Source organism: Epinephelus lanceolatus, chromosome 4, assembly GCF_041903045.1.
Source record: "Epinephelus lanceolatus isolate andai-2023 chromosome 4, ASM4190304v1, whole genome shotgun sequence".
Lineage (NCBI taxonomy): Eukaryota > Metazoa > Chordata > Actinopteri > Perciformes > Serranidae > Epinephelus > Epinephelus lanceolatus.
The window spans coordinates 46,157,345-46,178,504 of NC_135737.1; the positions used below are offsets into that span (position 1 = coordinate 46,157,345).

Below are 21,160 nucleotides of genomic sequence, written 5' to 3' on the forward strand. Positions count from 1 at the left end.
TATACTATGACTGTTTTATGACATACTATACTATGACTTTTTTATGACATACTATACTATGACTGTTTTATGACATACTATACTATGACTTTTTTTATGACATACTATTCTATGACTGTTTTATGGCATACTATACTATGACTGTTTTATGACATACTATACTATGACTTTTTTATGACATACTATACTGTGACTGTTTTATGACATACTATACTATGACTTTTTTATGACATACTATACTGTGACTGTTTTATGACATACTATACTATGACTTTTTTATGACATACTATACTATGACTGTTTTATGACATACTATACTATGACTTTTTTATGACATACTATACTATGACTGTTTTATGGCATACTATACTATGACTGTTTTATGACATACTATACTATGACTGTTTTATGACATACTATACTATGACTGTTTTATGGCATACTATACTATGACTGTTTTATGACATACTATACTATGACTTTTTATGGCATACTATTTTATGACTGTTTTATGACATACTATACTATGACTGTTTTATGGCATACTATTCTATGACTGTTTTATGACATACTATACTATGACTTTTTATGGCATACTATACTGTGACTGTTTTATGGCATACTATTCTATGACTGTTTTATGACATACTATACTGTGACTGTTTTATGACATACTATACTATGACTGTTTTATGGCATACTATACTATGACTGTTTTATGACATACTATACTATGACTTTTTATGGCATACTATACTATGACTGTTTTATGACATACTATACTATGACTTTTTATGGCATACTATACTATGACTGTTTTAGGACATACTAAACTATGACTGTTTTATGACATACTATACTATGACTGTTTTATGGCATACTATACTATGACTTTTTATGGCATACTATACTATGACTGTTTTATGACATACTATACTATGACTTTTTATGGCATACTATACTATGGCTGTTTTATGACATACTATACTATGACTGTTTTATGACATACTAAACTATGACTGTTTTATGACATACTATACTATGACTGTTTTATGACATACTATACTATGACTGTTTTATGACATACTATACTATGACTTTTTATGGCATACTATACTATGACTGTTTTATGACATACTATACTATGACTGTTTTATGACATACTAAACTATGACTGTTTTATGACATACTATACTATGACTGTTTTATGACATACTATACTATGACTGTTTTATGACATACTATACTATGACTGTTTATGGCATACTATACTATGACTGTTTTATGACATACTATACTATGACTGTTTTATGACATACTATACTATGACTTTTTATGGCATACTATACTATGACTGTTTTATGACATACTATACTATGACTGTTTTATGACATACTAAACTATGACTGTTTTATGACATACTATACTATGACTGTTTTATGGCATACTATTCTATGACTGTTTTATGACATACTATACTATGACTGTTTTATGGCATACTATACTATGACTGTCTTATGACATACTATACTATGACTTTTTATGACATACTATACTATGACTTTTTATGGCATACTATACTATGACTGTTTTATGACATACTATACTATGACTTTTTATGGCATACTATTCTATGACTGTTTTATGACATACTATACTATGACTGTTTTATGACATACTATACTATGACTGTTTTATGACATACTATACTATGACTTTTTATGGCATACTATACTATGACTGTTTTATGACATACTAAACTATGACTGTTTTATGACATACTATACTATGACTGTTTTATGGCATACTATACTATGACTTTTTTATGACATACTATACTATGACTTTTTATGACATACTATACTATGACTTTTTTATGACATACTATGACTGTTTTATGACATACTATTCTATGACTGTTTTATGACATACTATACTATGACTGTTTTATGACATACTATTCTATGACTGTTTTATGACATACTATTCTATGACTGTTTTATGACATACTATACTATGACTGTTTTATGGCATACTATACTATGACTTTTTTATGACATACTATGACTGTTTTATGACATACTATTCTATGACTGTTTTATGACATACTATACTATGACTGTTTTATGACATACTATTCTATGACTGTTTTATGACATACTATACTATGACTGTTTTATGGCATACTATACTATGACTTTTTTATGACATACTATACTATGACTTTTTATGACATACTATACTATGACTTTTTTATGACATACTATACTATGACTTTTTATGACATACTATACTATGACTTTTTTATGACATACTATGACTTTTTTATGACATACTATTCTATGACTGTTTTATGACATACTATACTATGACTGTTTTATGACATACTATACTATGACTTTTTTATGACATACTATTCTATGACTGTTTTATGACATACTATACTATGACTGTTTTATGACATACTATTCTATGACTGTTTTATGACATACTATACTATGACTGTTTTATGGCATACTATGACTGTTTTATGGCATACTATACTATGACTGTTTTATGGCATACTATGACTGTTTTATGACATACTATACTATGACTGTTTTATGGCATACTATGACTGTTTTATGACATACTATACTATGACTGTTTTATGACATACTATACTATGACTTTTTTATGACATACTATACTATGACTGTTTTATGACATACTATACTATGACTGTTTTATGACATACTATACTATGACTTTTTATGGCATACTATACTATGACTGTTTTATGACATACTATACTATGACTGTTTTATGACATACTATACTATGACTGTTTTATGGCATACTATTCTATGACTGTTTTATGACATACTATACTATGACTGTTTTATGGCATACTATACTATGACTGTCTTATGACATACTATACTATGCCTTTTTATGACATACTATACTATGACTTTTTATGGCATACTATACTATGACTTTTTTATGACATACTATGACTTTTTTATGACATACTATTCTATGACTGTTTTATGACATACTATACTATGACTGTTTTATGACATACTATACTATGACTTTTTTATGACATACTATTCTATGACTGTTTTATGACATACTATACTATGACTGTTTTATGACATACTATTCTATGACTGTTTTATGACATACTATACTATGACTGTTTTATGGCATACTATACTATGACTGTTTTATGGCATACTATACTATGACTGTTTTATGACATACTATACTATGACTTTTTTATGACATACTATACTATGACTTTTTATGGCATACTATACTATGACTGTTTTATGACATACTATACTATGACTGTTTTATGACATACTATACTATGACTTTTTATGGCATACTATACTATGACTGTTTTATGACATACTATACTATGACTGTTTTATGGCATACTATTCTATGACTGTTTTATGACATACTATACTATGACTGTTTTATGGCATACTATACTATGACTGTCTTATGACATACTATACTATGACTTTTTATGACATACTATACTATGACTTTTTATGGCATACTACTGTCTTGCAGGTTAACTCGTATTGCAGCCATGCCTGAATGATGTGTTGTAGTTGTGCTGCTGCCGAGGTCCTGCCTGATGCCTCCTACTGCTGCTGTTATCATTAGTCATACTTCTACTGTTAATATACACATATGACTATTGCCACATACATATGCTAATATATAAATATATACTTACAACATATGGTACCACAATTTACTTGAATCAATATTTTTGTATCTATTATCATTACTGTCTGCCCTGTATCTCTGTCTGGCTCTGGCTCTCTTGGTCTCTGTCTCTCTCAATGTATCATTTTGTCATATGGATAACTGCAAATTTATTATGTTGATCTGTTCTGTACAACATGTATTGCACGTCTGTCCATCCTGGAAGAGGGATCCCTCCTCAGTTGCTCTTCCTGCTTTTTCCTTATGTGCTGTGAGGGTCCAAAGGACAGAGGGATGTCATATGCTGTAAAGCCTCTGAGGCAAATTGTGATTTGTGATATTGGGATTTAAAAATAAAATTGAATTGAATTGAAATTGAATACTGTGACTTTCTTTGACATGATATATTCTGCTTTTTTCACTTTTTTCAACATAATATACCTTGACGTTTTTCCTTTTTGTCAAATATACTATACTATGACTACTGTTGACATGCTATACTATGATTTCTTTTTGACATCGTATATGATTCTACACAACGTTTTGCTATAATGTTTCGCAATTTTTGACGACACTACACTATGACTTTTTTCCGGCAATGTTTGACAACATACGACATTTTTTGGCAATTTCTGACGATATACTATAGTATGACATTTTTTTTGCCATTTTTGACCACATACTACACTATGATGTTTTTCCGCGATTTTTGATGACATGCTATACAATGACATTTTATTCATGAATCAGTACACAACGCGTGGCCGGTTGGGGAAGGAGGAAGGTGAGGAATGCCTGCTAGCCGGCAAGCAGCCGCCATCTTGGCCCTTTAAAAGTCGAACGCCCTCGGCTGTAGCCAACCAGAAACGAGGACCTAAACAATCCGCCAATCGCCACCGGGCTGTGGCACACACCTATTTACATAAACAAAACAAAAACACGGAGAGAAAACATGCAGGTAAACACAAACTTACATAAATCACTACAACAGTCATAACAAGTTCACTGAGTGAGTTTTATGTGTCAGCTGCTGGTTTCTGGTGTAATGGCGCCCTCTTGTGGACACCAGTGAGAACTACAAACAGAGCTGCAGTGTCTTTAAATGCTAAATAAATGTTTTTTTATACTTTCAAAAATGTGTTTAAAGTATTTCAGATTAAAACATTAAATAAATTAATGCAATAAACTATTTCATGAGATACTATGCTGTTATGTTTCATGATTTTTTTTTTAAAAATAGATATATTTTCTTACATACTATACAATGATTAATGATCATTAATGTTGTTGTAAGCTACTGTCATTACCGTCTGTCCTGCATCTCTCTCTCTGTCTCATTGTGTCATACGGATTACTGTTAATTTATTATGTTGATCTGTTCTGTACGACATCTATTGCACATCTGTCCGTCCTGGAAGAGGGATCCCTCCTCAGTTGCTCTTCCTGAGGTTTCTACTGGTTTTTTTCCCTGTTAAAGGAGTTTTTTTGGGGGAGTTTCTCTTTAACCGCTGTGAGGGTCCTAAGGACAGAGGGATGTCGTATGCTGTAAAGCCCTGTGAGGCAAATTGTGATTTGTGATATTGGGCTTTATAAATAAAATTGAATTGAATTGACTGAAAAACTTTTTAAATTATTTAGAAAATATTTTTCATGACAAGGTATAATTTGCCTTTTAAAAAAAAGTTTTTGACATACTATACTTTGACTTTATTTTGATTCCATGACATACTTAAGTAAAACTATTTTTTGATGATATATGATATAAATAAGAATAAGTCAAATAAAACGTTTTAAAACCTTTTAAGATTTATTTCCTCACTTTTTCCATGACATACTATACTTTGACTTTATTTTGATTCCATGACATACTTAAGTAAAACTATTCTTCAATGATATATGATATAAATAAGAATAAGTCAAATAAAACGTTTAAAACCCTTTTAAAGTTCACTGAGTGAGTTTTACCTGTCAGCTAATGGTTTCTGGTGTAATGGCGCCCTCTTGTGGACACAGGCTGGAACTACAAGCAGCGCTGCAGATACAAATACACACATTTATTTCATTATTTCAATCTAAATGTAGTAATCTAATATATAGCTAAGATAAATATACACATCATATTTGTTTATGTTTGCTAGGCGTGTTTAAAATGAAAACAAAGTTTTTTAGGGTTTTTACATTTTTTCATGGCATATTATATTGTGACTTTTTCATGACATACTATACTTTGACTTTTGTCTGCACTTTTTTGTTTCACAGTTTTTTGTGGCATACTATACTGTCACTTTTTAATGATTTCTCCTTTTACATTTATACCACATAATAACTGTAAGAGTTTTATAATCTTTTTTTCCTGCATTTTTATGACGTTCTATTCCGTGACTTTTTTATGATTTTTGTTTGATAAGATATACTGTGACATTTTTGAAATTTTGTGGACATCTTTTATAGCACATTTTACTACGTATTTTTATTATGTGATATACCTCAACTTTTTTTTTGTTCTTTTTAATTTTATTTTATATGGCATAGTGTATTTATGATACACATGTCTATGACTTTTTAAAATGATTTTTATTATTAATATGACATACCCTACTGTGTGTAAAGACCTTTATGTATTACGATACTGTGATTTTTTCATGTTTGTTTATGACATTCTATACTATGAATAGTAGTGATTTATTTATTTTTTATTATTATTATTATTATTTTCCTGCATTTTCATGACATATTATACCATGACTCTTTTAATGATATATATATACATATATATATATATATATATATATATATATATATATATTAATGATAAAGTATATGATGAGTTTTGGCAAAAAAATAATACAAATAAATACAATAAAAGGGCTTTAGTATTTAAAATGAATATAGTGAAATAAGGAAATCATAATGAGCTGTTTTTCACTCTGGAGATGTGGTGAAGGACGAATATTCAATAATAAGTCAAATAAAACGTTTAAAAACCTTTTAAATTTCACTGAGTGAGTTTTACCTGTCAGCTGCTGGTTTCTGGTGTAATGGCGCCCTCTTGTGGACACAAGCAGGAACTACAAGCAGAACTGCAGACACAAACACACATTAAAACAAGTAGTTTTTTTTCACTCGAATTTGATTATTTTAATTTATATGTATTCATCTAATATACATATATCTGTATATCTTCAAATATTAAATAAATGTTTGTTTATACTTTTAAAAATTGGTTCAAGGTATGTCAAATTAAAACATTAAAGAAATAAATGCGTTAAACTATTTTATGAGATACAATATCATTAAGTGTCAGGATTTTTTTTCCAAATTTTTCTTTTAATACATACTATACAACGACTTTTTAAATAGTTTAAAAATATTCTTTATGATAACCTTTACTCTGACTATTTTATTTTAGGATTTTTCCCCTCATTTTGTATGGCATGCTAATGTTTGACCTTACATTACATACTTTACCATGACTTTATTTGATTAAAAATAAACATGTATATTTTCCATGACATACTTAAGTAAAAGATTTTTTAATGATACACATATGATATAAATGAGAATTACTCAAAACGTTTTAAAACCTTTAAAGTTCACTGAGTGAATTTTACCTGTCAGCTGCTGGTTTCTGGTGTAATGGCGCCCTCTTGTGGACACAAGCAGAAACTACAAGCAGAGCTGCAGACACAAACACACACCTACATCTGTAATTTAATTATTTTAATTTAAATGTATTCATCTATTATACATATTAGATATATCTATGTATCATTAAATACTTAATAAATATTTGTCTAGTTTTATTTGTTAAATATTATTTAATAGTAAAACATAAAAATATGATTTTTTGAAAAATTTTTTATGACATTTTATATTGTGACTTTTTTATGACACACTATGCTTTCACTGTTTTTCACATGTTTCATGGCATACTAATGTTTAACTTATTATGACATACTTTACTATGACTTTTCTATGATTTCTTCTTTTTTTACATTTATATGATTTACTAAAGCATGGCTTTTTAAATTACTATTTTACAGGTTGCATTTCTTTATTACTATGGCTTATTTGTCCAGTGCTGTGCACTTTTTTTTCTTACATTTTTATCTTCAGGAGAGTTTATCATCAATCATAAATAAATTTTAAGAGTTCCAGTAATCTGTCCAGTTACCAGTAACCTTATCAACCTCATCAGCAGCGTCACAGGCGGATGTTAAACCTGCCCACTGATACTGTTGCTCAACACATGAATTCATATAAGTTTGGATTCGACTCTTCTCTCTGATGCAGGATGAGCTTTCATCTCCAGTCTGGATGGCTGGGTCCAATAATTTGCTGAGTGCTGCAAGGCCTGAAATTTAGGAAAATGATTGGTAGATCATTGAACATGTCAAACATTATAAAATGCAATTGGAAACAGCAGCTTTATATCAGTACATCCAGCGGAAAGATGCGTGACTTTTGGTACAAACCACATAAATCTGATGAGACGATAAAAAGATGGCAAGGAAGCTGATGTGTTGCAACTGATGGCTTTAAGTCACGTCTTCACCATAACAACTTGGGGTAGGGCTAAGTATTAGGGCCCGTCCCAATACTCCCCCTTAGCCCTACCCCTTGGCCCTACCCCTACATTGGCGCATTAGCTGGCTAGCTAGCTAGGTATGTATTTTTACACTGAGTGAGCTTGTCAGTTGTTGTTTTTTATCTTTAAGCACAATATTTCCCTCTGAGATGTCGAGGAGTAGAAGTAACAGAAAATGGAAATATTCAAGTAAAGTACAGCAGAACTGTAAAGTACATGAGTAAATATATTTTCCACCACTGTTGCATATTAATACTGCCAGTTTGTGCTTTGATGCTTCTGATGTTGTTGAAGCGCAACATTTTAATGGCATGATTTTGCAAAATACACGTTCTAAAAGCAGAGAGAGTTTAACACCTGAGTTTGAGGTGGTTAGATATCAAGTTGTTATGGTGAAGACGTGACTTAAAGCCATCAGTTGCGACACATCAGCTTCCTTGCCATCTTTTTACCGTCTCATCAGATTTATGTGGTTTGTACCAAAAGTCACGCATCTTTCCGCTGGATGTACTGATATAAAGCTGCTGTTTCCAATTGCATTTTATATGTTTGACACGTTCAATGATCTACCAATCATTTTCCTAAATTTCAGGCCTTGCAGCACTCAGCAAATTATTGGACCCGGCCATCCAGACTGGAGATGAAAGCTCATCCTGCATCAGAGAGAAGAGTCGAATCCAAACTTATATGAATTCATACCTACCCCCAGATTTGCGCGTTCCCGCGAGGGCTAGTGGTGTCCCAGTTCCATTTTGCGTGTAGGGGTAGGGGGGATAACGAGGGGTAGTGGGTATGAAACTAGCCCTTCGGAGCGAAGGATTTCAGATGCTGACTTGCCAGTGAGGGGTAGACGTCGCCATGGCTACCACCGAGCATGAGATGGGGGAAAAAGTTAACACTTGTAGCAACCTGTGGCTGTGTGTCTGATGGGTTTTTAGGCACCAATATTGGTGTTTTGTAGCGACCTGTCACTGTTTTTTCAGTGAGGATAGTGCACCAAAACCAGGAATTTTAAACCAAAGCATGATTTTCCAGATCAAAACTCAGTGGTTTTGGTGCTGAAACATAGCTAACGTTACCGTCGTCAGGTTGCTTGTTGGCTAGTTAGTCTGTCATCTGTCCTGTTCTGCAAAATTGTCGGACTTTTCACATTACGATAACACGCCAGCTAGTATAACTATGCTGCCTCGTACTGTTAGCTGGTTAGCTAGCGAGCTGAAGTCCCCTGTCGTCTGTCGTTCATCAAACGAAGCATGATGAATGCAGCAAACACAATAGGTAGGATGAACTCGACTGGAGACTCCATTGTAGATGCCTGTTGGAAATGTAGATGGCTCGCAGCTTCCTGTTTAAAATAGTTAGGTATGCGTGAACGTAACCGACGCGGTGACGTAGTGAGTGGTGTCCCAGTTCCTAGGGAAAGATTTCAACCCCTACCCCACGTTGCTTCATTTCGAGGGCCAAGGGGTAGGGCCAAGGGCTAAGGGGTAGTGGACAACGGCTAGGGGTAGGGCCAAGGGCTAAGGGGTAGTGGACAAAGGGGGGGTATTGGGATTGGGCCTTAGAAACAGGTGTGCAATTTTAGAGATCATGTGAGGGTCATGTGACACAGGTCACATGATATATGTGTGTGTGGCCCTACTAGACAAAAACAAACAAACAAACAAACAAACAAAAAAAAAACCATATTGACAAAAATTGAAGATGAAAATGACATAAATGTACAATATGAATAGTTAACTTATTTAGGAACAAGAAAAACGTCCAATGCCAAATAAATAGAAAGGAAACAACAGTGAAATAAAATAAGAATTGTTATATATTGTGACAAACCTGCACATAAAGTGGCAGAAACTGAAAAATATAAGATAGGTATGACAAGGACATAAAACAATATGTGTGATCGGACAACAAACTCATTGTGTAAAGATTATAAAGTGTATAACTGATGATATCTAACAGAAGAATAAAGTTAAACCTAAATATTCAAAGGCAGGAAAACTTCATAGGGTCTTTTTTAAACCATATTTTACTGAACCACATTTATTTTAGAAACTTTATTTTACAGATTCAGATTATTAATACAAAACATCCAATGCATCAAAACACTGTTTTCTAGTTGGAGCTAAAATGAACAATGACAGCAATATAGTCAATATAATCAACCTGCGTAGTTGTCCCTCCATTGTGACATTAGAAAGTGTCACATTTCTCTTGCAAGTGTACTCTTCTTCAGCGTTTGCTTTACTTCCTGGATTTTTCCCACATGGAGATTCTGACCAATCTAAAATTTTAAGGCAGCATGGAAACCTACTTTTTTAGGTGGAAATGACTTGTTACTTTTTACAGTGTTAAGTATCAATATTATTTGAATTTACATATTTCCCTGATAAAGTATTTGATGCTTTGAGACGAAAACAGCTCACAGTCAATGTGTACAGGAAACGGTTTAAAAAAATTCTGTGAGAGGGCTGGGGCTGTGTGATAAAGTGATTTAAAGAGCAGAGACGGCACATGAAGAAGACACAGTGACAGGGACGCTGAGTGGACATGGATCTCAGAGCGCTGATTGTGTTTCTGTCTCTCTGGAGCTCAGGTAGGACGCTGCTTTAATGATTTGAGACTTTTTAGAGGGGAGACAGAGAGCTGAAAGAAACTGTCAGGATATTTGTGTGTGTGTATGTGTGTGTGTGTGTGTGTGTGTGTGTGTGTGTATGGTGATATGTGAGGAACCTCTGGACAGGATACACAGACCATCAGTCCCTATATTACATGAGTATGTATGTATGTTTAATAACTTGTGTGGAAATAATACTACAGCAAGATAAACATCATGATCCACATGACTGAGGACATTTAAATCTGTAACAAGCTCAGCTGCTGCTGACTCAGAAAATAAAAAAAGAAAAGTATCTTAGCACTTACTCTGTGGTCTCAGATGTCCATCCAGGCAGCTGTCCAGTGCACAGACATTTTCCAAGACAGGTACTCCAGAGGAAAAAAGGGCATCCCGTCCACAATTTATTCATTTTTTTGGTATTTTTTTGTTTTTGCATGCCCACGTGCTCGTGCTTCTGCTTTGCCAGCACCAGAGGGTTTCTTGAGCTTGAGGCCTGGTAAACCTGAATCTAGCAGAGAGTTGAAGGGAGACAGTGTGATTTCACACCAAACTAGTTTTTGTTGAGCTTAATGATGGGTTATTGCATAAATTAGACTGTGCCCTTCTGTGTGGAGTTTGCATGTTCTCCCTGTGTCAGCGTGGGTTTCCTCCAGGTGCTCCAGCTTCCTCCCACAGTCCAAAGACATGCCGGTTAATTGGTGACTCTAAATTGTCCGTAGGTGTGAATGTGAGTGTGAATGGTTGTCTGTCTATGTGTCAGCCCTGTGATAGTCTGGTGACCTGTCCAGGGTGAACCCTGCCTCTCACCCAGTGTCAGCTGGGATAGGCTCCATAGAAATAAAAAGTCTCAGTTATTTTGAAAATCTATGAATTTGCACAGAAATAGAAAAATAAAATATTTTATTTATTTGACAATTTTTTTTATTTCTTATCTCTTTACAATTATTTCTCATTTTATTTATTCATTTCTCTGTTTATTTACTTCCCTTTTAATTCATTTATTCTTTTATTTATTTCTGTATTTCAGTGACCATATGTTAATGAGGGGGCGTGTCTTCATGTGTCACTTAACAGCCATTGGTTTATCGATATGAGAGTTCAAGCCATTGCGAAGCCTTCCTCGTCATACCCGAATATGACAAGATGTCATATTAATTTAAGGCTGCGCCACGGCTCATAATGGGCTATGAGACAAGTATAATCTACCTACGACCTGTTATATCAATAAACCAATGGCTAAAATCGGAAATAAATAAAAAGGAAAATGAATTAATAGGAAAATAAATAAAACAAGAAATTAAAACAATTAGAAATACATGAAAAGAGATAAGAATGAATAAGAAAATACTTAAATATGAAAACTAATAAATACAGAAATAAATATCAAGTTAAATAAATATATACATTTTATGTATTAAGTTTTCCATTTCTTTGCATGTTTATATATGTTCAAAATAAACCTACATATTTATTATTATTATGATAATTCAGACTTTTATTTCTAAATTTCATTCTTTATTATTTCAACTATTAATTTATTGAGACTTTTTTTTTATTTTTATTTTTTCATTATGGCAGATTTGGTCCTCCATAGTACGTAACTTGTAAATAATTACAGTAAACAATATAATAAACAGAATTGTCATCAAATTGAATTAAAGGTTGGCACATTCAAGCAGTTATTTACATTTGTGGGTTTTAAAATTCAACTAAAAATCAAAAAAGCGTGAACCCGTTCAGAACCCAATTATGTTCCAAACAAACAAACAAACAAACAAAAGGTTGCAACGGTGGATTTCTGTAATATAACATCTCATGTTTACTTTAAACACAAATTTTGTACTTTACCAATATGATTAATAGACTGAAATGTACCTTGTTGTTCCTCCTTGCTTCACTGTTGGCCATGCTTGTTTATAAAGGGGGCGTGGCTCTACTGCAGTCCACTTAAGATGATGTGGAACACTGTGATTGGTTTATAGACATCCCATCAAATAAGTCTGTGCATTTGGGTGGAGTCAGATGAGAGTAATCATAGATCTAGACGTCCTAGAAAAGATATGTCCATTGGACTGGACGGGGGATCTGGATCTGGCTCTATGTATATAATATTTCTCCATTATCATAATTGTGCAAATCAGCAGACTTTTGAGTTTCTTAATCCGTCCAGTCATCACATCCACATGTGATCTGAGCTCAACAGCTCAATTCTTTTAACAACTCTTCAGTTTGTTTCCACTAAAGCTGGGAGAAGAAAATGTATCCATGGTTTCAGTATCTGTATGACATTTCTGACAAACATGATTATCATATATTTAGCGACACATTTATGAATTTTGAGTTTCCTTAGCCTGATCCTCATCTTTTCCAAATCTTCCTGTCCTCAGGGTTCTGGGCTGAAGACACACAGAGGGCAAAAGGTAAACGAGATATCAAAGTCTTGTTTTGCACATCTTTTTAAGATAAGTGGAAGTAACTTTATTTCATGCACTGATTGTTTTGATTTGTGTTCAGAGTTGCCTGGTGATGTCAGGCTGGTGGGAGGAGCCAGCCGCTGTGCTGGTAAAATAGAGATGAAACTCCAGGGAGAGTGGAAATCACCATATAGGCCTAAAACAAAGATTGAGCACCTCCGTGTTGATCAAATAGTGGTTGATCGCTTTGGGAACAGAGTGGATGACCAGTACATTGACTGGGACATGACATCACTAATTGAAGTGTGCACACAGCTCAACTGTGGCTCACTTGTTTCACTGCGAACGGTACGGGGTTTCCCTGGTGGATGCATACATGACTATCTGCCCTTAATGTCCTCAAACCCAGAATTGCCTTCTTCCAAGGTGGAGATCACCTGTTCAGGTCAGTGTCAGTAACTTTCCAGTTCAGTTTCTATCTGTGGTGGATGACGTAATATGAACCACTTGAGCACAATCTAAACTGAAAAGACTTGACAAGAATATTTGAACTGACTTTTTGATGACACTTCACTTATTCAGCAGTGTACACTGAACTGAAGAGATAAATCCTTAACAGTCGGCTGTAAAGTCAGAAAACAGTTTAACAAAAAATTCTTATGTGGTTCAGTGTCATTTGATCTGCAGTTGGTGAGTTTTTGTCTCTCTATCCAGACTCTGTCAGGCTGGTGAATGGGACCAGTCTGTGCTCAGGCAGACTGGAGGTGAAGTCAGACCAGTCTAACCAGTCATGGTCCCCAGTGTGTGAAGCAGACTTTGACCAGCAGGATGCAGAGGTGGTCTGCAGGGAGCTTGGCTGTGGGCCTCCTTCATTCCTCCAGGGGGCGCTCTATGGAGAGGTGGAGGCTCCAATGTGGACCAAAGAGTTCCAGTGTGGAGGCCATGAGTCTGCTCTCCTGGACTGTAGAAGCTCAGGCTCAGAGAGGAACAGCTGCTCACCTGGCAAAGCTGTTGGACTCACCTGCTCAGGTAGAAGTAAACATCATCACCAGTGGACTTTAAAGGAATACTTATAAAGCACTTACAAAGCACCATAAAGCAGGCACACTCCATTAACTTGAATGGGGAACACATGATTTAATGTTGCAGCTTTTCTAGACTTTCCAGATGTTGTTGGACTGAATGGATCAAATCCTGATAGTGAAACAAATCATTTCGGAGGGGTTGTGATGCTCAAAGAAATGTGTCCACAGATTTACAGACATTTCTTTCACTATATAAGTCTATGAGTCTTTTTGGGGCACAGGGCATCACATGAAGGTATAATTACACTGTTCGGCCACTACAAAAATTGGATTCAAAGCCAGGTGCACTTCCTTTGGGCCTGGGTCCAAGCCGCAAGTGTGTTGACGAATGAAGAGAATGTGATAGCGCCAAAAACTGTAGTTCCTCAAACGTCCACTTGAGGCTGGCTCCAAGAGCGAGTCAATCCCCATAGACCCCCATGTTAAAATGTCCAACTTTACAGCAGAACTAAACATATTTACAGCCTGGTACAAAAAAAATTTGGTCTCTATAGCTAATTTCAACATTCATGACAACTGTATGAGGGCTAAAAAAAATTTTTATAACTCACCCATTTCTATTTTACTAGGGCTGAAAATAAGGCATAATTAAGGGCAGCCTGCTCTGAGTGACAGTGCATCTCTGTCAGTTTACAGTGACGTTGGAGTGTGAATGTGAATGTGAACGGTTTTCTGTCTCTATGTGTCAGCCCTGTAATTGGCTTTCTGTTCAAAGCTTCTGTCTTGTTTCTACCCAGAACCTAGTGGTGTCAGGCTGAATGGAGGGGCCAACCGGTGTGCTGGCGTGCTGGAGATGAAACGGCTCGACGAATGGAAACCAGTGGCTGCGAACAACTGGAACCTGCTAAAATTAGCAGGCGTAGTTTGCAGAGAGCTGGACTGTGGCTCTGTTGTTTCATTTAGAGAAAGACGGGAGTCCGCCAGTGAAAATTGGGCAATCAAATCTGACTGTGATGCATCTTCACTGATGAATTGTTTTAAAGAATTTTCATATTCTTTTACCGTCCAAGAGATAACCTGCTCAGGTAACACCATAAATAATATTTACTCGTAATCTTTACAGTTTCTCAGCCTGTCACACATCTGCCAGTTTAAACTGGTAAAAGGATAGAGAATTAGATCTGTTACTGGAAGATGACTACTTCAAAATACTGTAAAGGACTTTCACCTGACAGTGAGAAATATACAGTTTATTGCTACTGCTGTTTCAATAATCACCTTAGCCCAGCTGACATCAACGTCTTTTGATGATGAAATTTGGTTGAATTTAGGTTGCAATGTTGGGGGACCAAAACTGAATGTCTGGGCAACATCTCATGGTAACATTAATTGATGTAGAATACTAATGACTTTTAGTCGTAAGGTGTGAAGAACAAAACCCAACATCTGCGAATCACCATAATGTTATTGTCCACACAATATAATATTGTCAATCCGATTGTCATTGCAACGAAAATTTAATGTTTGTGCAACATGAGAGTTCAACATCTTTCTGATGTCATTTTGACATCTAGGGCCAGCAGGGACCCTTGCAACACTAACTAATCTACTGGAATGGTGTGTACCTTGTTTTTCGTTGATAATCATATAAATCGAAATAGAGATTATGCTCGATTTCTGGTGATCATTACCAGTCTGTGATGCTTAAACCTGTCAAAAGATGGCAAGTACTGTTGGTGGTGATGAACCAATCAGCTACTCTGGAGTTCCCCTGAGCTCCACTGAGCAATTAGTGTCTTCCAGATAAATGTTTTGGTCTTAGAAAAAGTCACACAAAAAAAGATTTTAAAAAGAGTAAAACTAAATAAAACAGAAGATAAAATAAGCTAAATAAAATAAGACAAACTACTGAACTGGGTGCTGCCTCTCTCTCCATTTCAACTCAAGGTATCAAAGTGTTTTATATTGGCACAAATCCTTCAGAGTGATGTCCCCAAAGCAACAAAAAGCCCCCATTTTTGTAGTGCAGCATCAATAAAGTTGCTCTGTTTCTGTCTCTCCAGACTCTGTCAGGCTGGTGAATGGGACCAGTCTGTGCTCAGGCAGACTGGAGGTGAAGTCAGACCAGTCTAACCAGTCATGGTCCCCAGTGTGTGAAGCAGACTTTGACCAGCAGGATGCAGAGGTGGTCTGCAGGGAGCTTGGCTGTGGGCCTCCTTCATTCCTCCAGGGGGCGCTCTATGGAGAGGTGGAGGCTCCAATGTGGACCAAAGAGTTCCAGTGTGGAGGCCATGAGTCTGCTCTCCTGGACTGTAGAAGCTCAGGCTCAGAGAGGAACAGCTGCTCACCTGGCAAAGCTGTTGGACTCACCTGCTCAGGTAGAAGAGGAGCTGCAGCTGTGATGCGCCATACCGCCGTACTTCCTCTGCTAATTATTCTCATGTCTTTGCTCAGATCCTCCAGGTGATATCAGGTTGGTGGGAGAGGCCAGCCGCTGTGCTGGAATACTGGAGATGAAAAACCAGAGAGAGTGGAGATCTGTGGCTAAAATTGATCATGGATGGGATCTTATGTCTGCAGCTGGAGCTGCAGTGTGTAGACAGCTCGATTGTGGTTCTGATCTTTCAACGTTTGAGTTGTATAATGAAAATTTAGTCAGATCTGTGTGGTGGATCAACTCCTCCTGTGTTGAGTTGAGATCGACACTGAAGGAATGTACGACAGCTACAGGGAATTCATACAGTTCTGCCAGCCTGAAGATCATCTGCACAGGTAACACCATTAATGACACCTACTGTATGGTAAAGACGATGTTACATTACATTCCTTTGCTTATCCTGTTGCCAAACAGACCGTGAATACATTACATTTGCTTTTTTCATATGAATCATATCAGTGTTTCTAAAGTGACATAGTATATGAGGTCACTTTGCCACTGGGAGGTGGAGGGGATGGTGGATGGTGGGACACCAAGGATAGACTGTGGACCACTGTTCAAGACCACAAAACAGTCATTGCTGTGTTTCCAGCAATTTCTTATGTACCAAACGTTAGGGATTTATACTGACCCATCGCTGTGTTTCCAGCAGCTTTTTAGACACAGTGTGAGTGTGGATGTTTTCTAGCAACCTGTTGTTTATCCACAGGCTTTTAATGCAACCAATCACTGGGATTTTACTTCCTTGGGCTCTGTTTTCATGATTTGGTTGAGTTTAGCTAATCACTTTTTGTTTACAGATGTGCTGGCGGAACCAAACATCTCCTCCTGTCCCTCCCCTGACAGGGTCTCTGATGCCAAGCAGCAGGGGGTCCAGGTGCTCATGGGCTCCAACTTCACCCTCAGGTGCTCTGTTGAACCACAGTTCCCAGGAGGCTACTTCCAGCTTATCTCCACCTCCTCCAACAGAGCTCAGAACTACACCTTGCCAGCTGTCAATCACTCTGCCCATTTCCTGTTCTCTGCTGCAGACCACACCCACCGAGGGGAGTATCGCTGTGTTTATCACAATTATGTTTTCTACCATAACTTCTCCTCTGAGAGCCAGCCACTCCATGTCACTCTGGCAGGTAACCTCACAGAGAATCTAACACAGAAATGTGACACTGACTGTTTTAACATGCAAGCAGATATGTATGACAAAGTCATCTCAAATCTAAAGTCCACTAACTTACCTTTTTTTTTTTTAAATAAGATAGATAAAATAGCTATCAGCATAATTGGTACCAACCTGTTCTCATCCCAACTCATCACATATCAAAGAAGGAGATATACGTTATTAATCCAGAGGGGAAATGCATTTTTATTATTTATCATTTTTCACTCTGTTGTCATACACACACAGACTGGAATTACACACACAGGCACAAACAGGACCTATACATGCATTAAATGGAGAGATGTCAGAGTGAGGAGGCTGCTTTGGATAGGCACCTCGAGCAGTTGGGGGTTCATTGCCTTGCTCAAGGGCACCTCAACAGTGCCCAGGAGGCAAACTGGCACCTCTCCAGCTCCATACTTGGTCTATATGGGGACTTGAATTGGCGACCTTCCGGTTCCCAAGCCAAGTCCCAATGGACTGAGCTACTGCCGTTCTCCATATTGCCGTTTGTTCAGTGCCATCAGTGTCAACATGTTGATGTTGATCATCCTCCAGCTCCTCCTGCTGTTGACGTCCTGGGACAGTGTGTCAATTAACGCAGTGCAACAAAAACACGAGATTAGGTTAGGAGGTTGTTTGGCTCTACATTCATATGGAAAGCGAACACCGGGCTCCTGGATGAAAGTCCAGGGTTTGTTGGACCTACATTCCTGTAGACTTAAAGACTTGTGCACCTGATTGTGTGCCTATACTGTATATGTATTCTTCTACATGTACCAGTAATAGACCTTTTAAGGGCCAACAACACTATGATGTCATTTTATTCACTGGAGGCAAAACACAACTGGCCCCCACAGGGCTGTAGGCTACATAGGAGTCTTAAAGTGTCGTCTTGTTGTGTTATTGGGAGCCAGAATAGAAGGAGTCATGGCTCCAAAATTAAATTTTATCAACAATACTGAGACAACTATGGTTAAACGGGTCAAGATGAAAGGACTGGGCGGAGGCCATCATCAAAAATGGTCGCATGTGTAGCACACTTCATATCAGGTTAGGGAAAAGTATTTCCTGTTGTAGGGATGAATAACGTTATGTGTGGTGTGGGTTATCATGTCCACCTCATCAGAAACTGGGGAGGTATTAAGAGAGTGAGTGACCTGACATGGTGCATTTGTAAATTCAGTGTGACACTACACTAAAACGAGATCCCTGTTGGTCGAAGAAATGGAGCGTTCTATTTCTACATTAGTTAATTAAGGGTTAAATTAATCACACATTCACTCCGCTCAACACTCTGCTGCTCCATCACCCCAGACAGAATGCCTAGAGTGTGCTCTGCCATTGCGACAGTGCGGTGCTCTGGATAACCGAACAGGTCATTCAATTTACAAATGATCCAGTTTGTGCCAGAGTGCGCTCCGGCACTCGGAATGGATATTTCCGAATGCACCACTCACATCATCTTCCTCCATTGTCTAAAACAAGACAACAAAACTTGCTAGCTAGAGCTAGCTAATGTCCATGGAGAATTGTTTTGCCTCCAGCCAAGCCCCGCCCACCAAAAAACGTCATACTGTTTCCTAACAGTAAAAGGCTCTATAGTTTACAATGCTTTATTTAGTCCCTTTATGGTGGAGGGAGGGTCATGCATTTTTCCACCAGCCACTCAGGGAGGCTCAAGGAAATATATTTGCAGCTTCGAGTAGGGTCATGCCCCATCCCTCCACCTCCTCTGACAAGTAAAGAACAATCCCTTATTCAACTAAAATTTCCATTCAGCTCCTGACAGTTATTTTAGTGTTGTCCATCAGTTTTACAATTTTGATATAAGCTTGATAAATATGGATTGTTTAGCTTTAACTTTAATAAAAATTATGTGATTTTAAATCTGTTTCAGTTTCTCTGACTGCGTTGATCGTCAGACTTGTTGTCATCCTGCTGGGTATGATGCTACTCATCACTGCCTTCATCTTCACCTCTAAGGTACATCATCTTTATTCATTTAAGTGAAGTATTTAGCGTGATGTGATTAGTTAGAGGAGACCAGATATTTTAGCAGTAACAGCCAATGTTTGCTTGTTTGTCTTTCCAGGCCAGCCAGAAGTTGTAACAAGAGACTGAGATTAAGGATTATATTCTCGGTGGTTCCAGTTCTAAGGGTCAGACGTGACACAGAGGACGTGACTCCAAGGACAGAGTAGTATCTCTGAGAACAGCCTTGCTTGCAATTATTCGTGTAATGTCTTAGGATCACAAATTAATTATTTCTTTATCTCGAAATAGCAACGCTCATTTTTTCATGATAACTTTTAAAAATAACGATAGTTTTTGGTTGATTGTATTTTTGCTTTTGATACAGTTTTTTGTGTAGTAAGCTGAATTTATAGACGTTTTAAAAGTCACTGCTATTTTCTTGATTGACTGATCAGTATGACCTGTTACTATGTTATTCTAAATTGAATGTCTGTGTGGATGTTCCTGTTGTTGTTTCTTTTTGTCTTTTTTTTTTATTTTTTTTTTTTTAACCTAAGCACTGAAATAGGTGTAGCACTTTGAATTTCGTTGCAAATTCTTTTTGCAATGACAATAAAGGCATTCTTATTCTGATTCTATTTACTTTTGATGTTTCCGTTTACTTATAAAATAATGGAATAATAATAAAAATAATAAATAAATATATAAATATGTGGGCCGTATAAAGGTTCTACTGCTATATTCATGCTGTATGTATTTTGAATATTTGTAAAATAAATTAAAAACAGAACGCAATGCTTATCTTGCCTTTTCTCATCTTATCTCATTTTATCTCATCTCTTTTTACTTCTTTCCTTAGTCATTAAACTTACTTGCGTATGTATTCACTGAAAAAGGGTGTAATTGACAAAAATTTTGACACGTTGAATAATTTCCCCCCTCTGTACATAGTAATCTTTTTGGTAACTGGGGTTGTATGTATTTTTTTTTTATTTCTCTGTTATCTTATTATTATTATTATTATTATTATTATTATTATTATAAGAGGACAGAGTAGTATCTCTGAGAACAGCCTTGCTTGCAATTATTTGTGTAATGTCTTGAGATCACAAATTAATTATTTCTTTATCTCAAAATAGCAAAGCTCATTTTCTCATGATAACATTTAAAAATAATGATAATTTTTGGTTAATTGTATTTGTGCTTTTGATACAGTTTTTTGTGTAGTA

General features: G+C 36.1%; 1 protein-coding gene and 1 long non-coding RNA gene across 3 annotated transcripts; one reads left to right on the top strand and one right to left on the bottom strand.

Annotated features, from left to right (window-relative positions):
* Positions 1-4,429: 4,429 nt before the first annotated feature.
* LOC144462875 (uncharacterized) lies at positions 4,430-8,065 on the bottom strand. Its single transcript, XR_013491043.1, has 3 exons — positions 6,725-8,065; positions 5,677-5,743; positions 4,430-4,625 (listed from the first exon to the last, which is right to left on the bottom strand). It is a non-coding gene; the product is annotated as an uncharacterized LOC144462875 (long non-coding RNA).
* A 2,721-nt stretch (positions 8,066-10,786) lies between these two features.
* On the top strand, positions 10,787-20,435 carry LOC117259234 (scavenger receptor cysteine-rich type 1 protein M130-like). 2 transcript variants are annotated; one of them, XR_013490994.1, is made up of 10 exons: positions 10,787-10,895; positions 13,307-13,339; positions 13,434-13,778; positions 14,048-14,362; positions 15,156-15,443; positions 16,422-16,736; positions 16,813-17,130; positions 17,642-17,925; positions 19,855-19,940; positions 20,050-20,435. XR_013490994.1 is itself a non-coding variant. In XM_078167376.1 (10 exons), exons 1-10 carry the CDS (start codon positions 10,850-10,852, stop codon positions 20,065-20,067), a joined length of 2,094 nt encoding a protein of 697 aa, XP_078023502.1. In that variant the 5' UTR covers positions 10,787-10,849; the 3' UTR covers positions 20,068-20,435. The 2 variants fall into 2 exon arrangements, 1 of the variants encoding a protein (XP_078023502.1); XM_078167376.1 differs by having other exon boundaries at positions 17,596-17,925.
* The last annotated feature ends 725 nt before the right edge of the window (positions 20,436-21,160 follow it).

What these genes read in the sequence shown, in the direction of transcription:
- LOC117259234 (XM_078167376.1), top strand. Translation starts at nt 10,850, where the DNA reads ATGGATCTCAGAGCGCTGATTGTGTTTCTGTCTCTCTGGAGCTCAG. An exon ending in CCTGAAGATCATCTGCACAG is followed by an intron (nt 17,131 to 17,595) that starts GTAACACCATTA and finishes TTTTGTTTACAG; the next exon opens with ATGTGCTGGCGGAACCAAAC. An exon ending in ACTCCATGTCACTCTGGCAG is followed by an intron (nt 17,926 to 19,854) that starts GTAACCTCACAG and finishes AATCTGTTTCAG; the next exon opens with TTTCTCTGACTGCGTTGATC.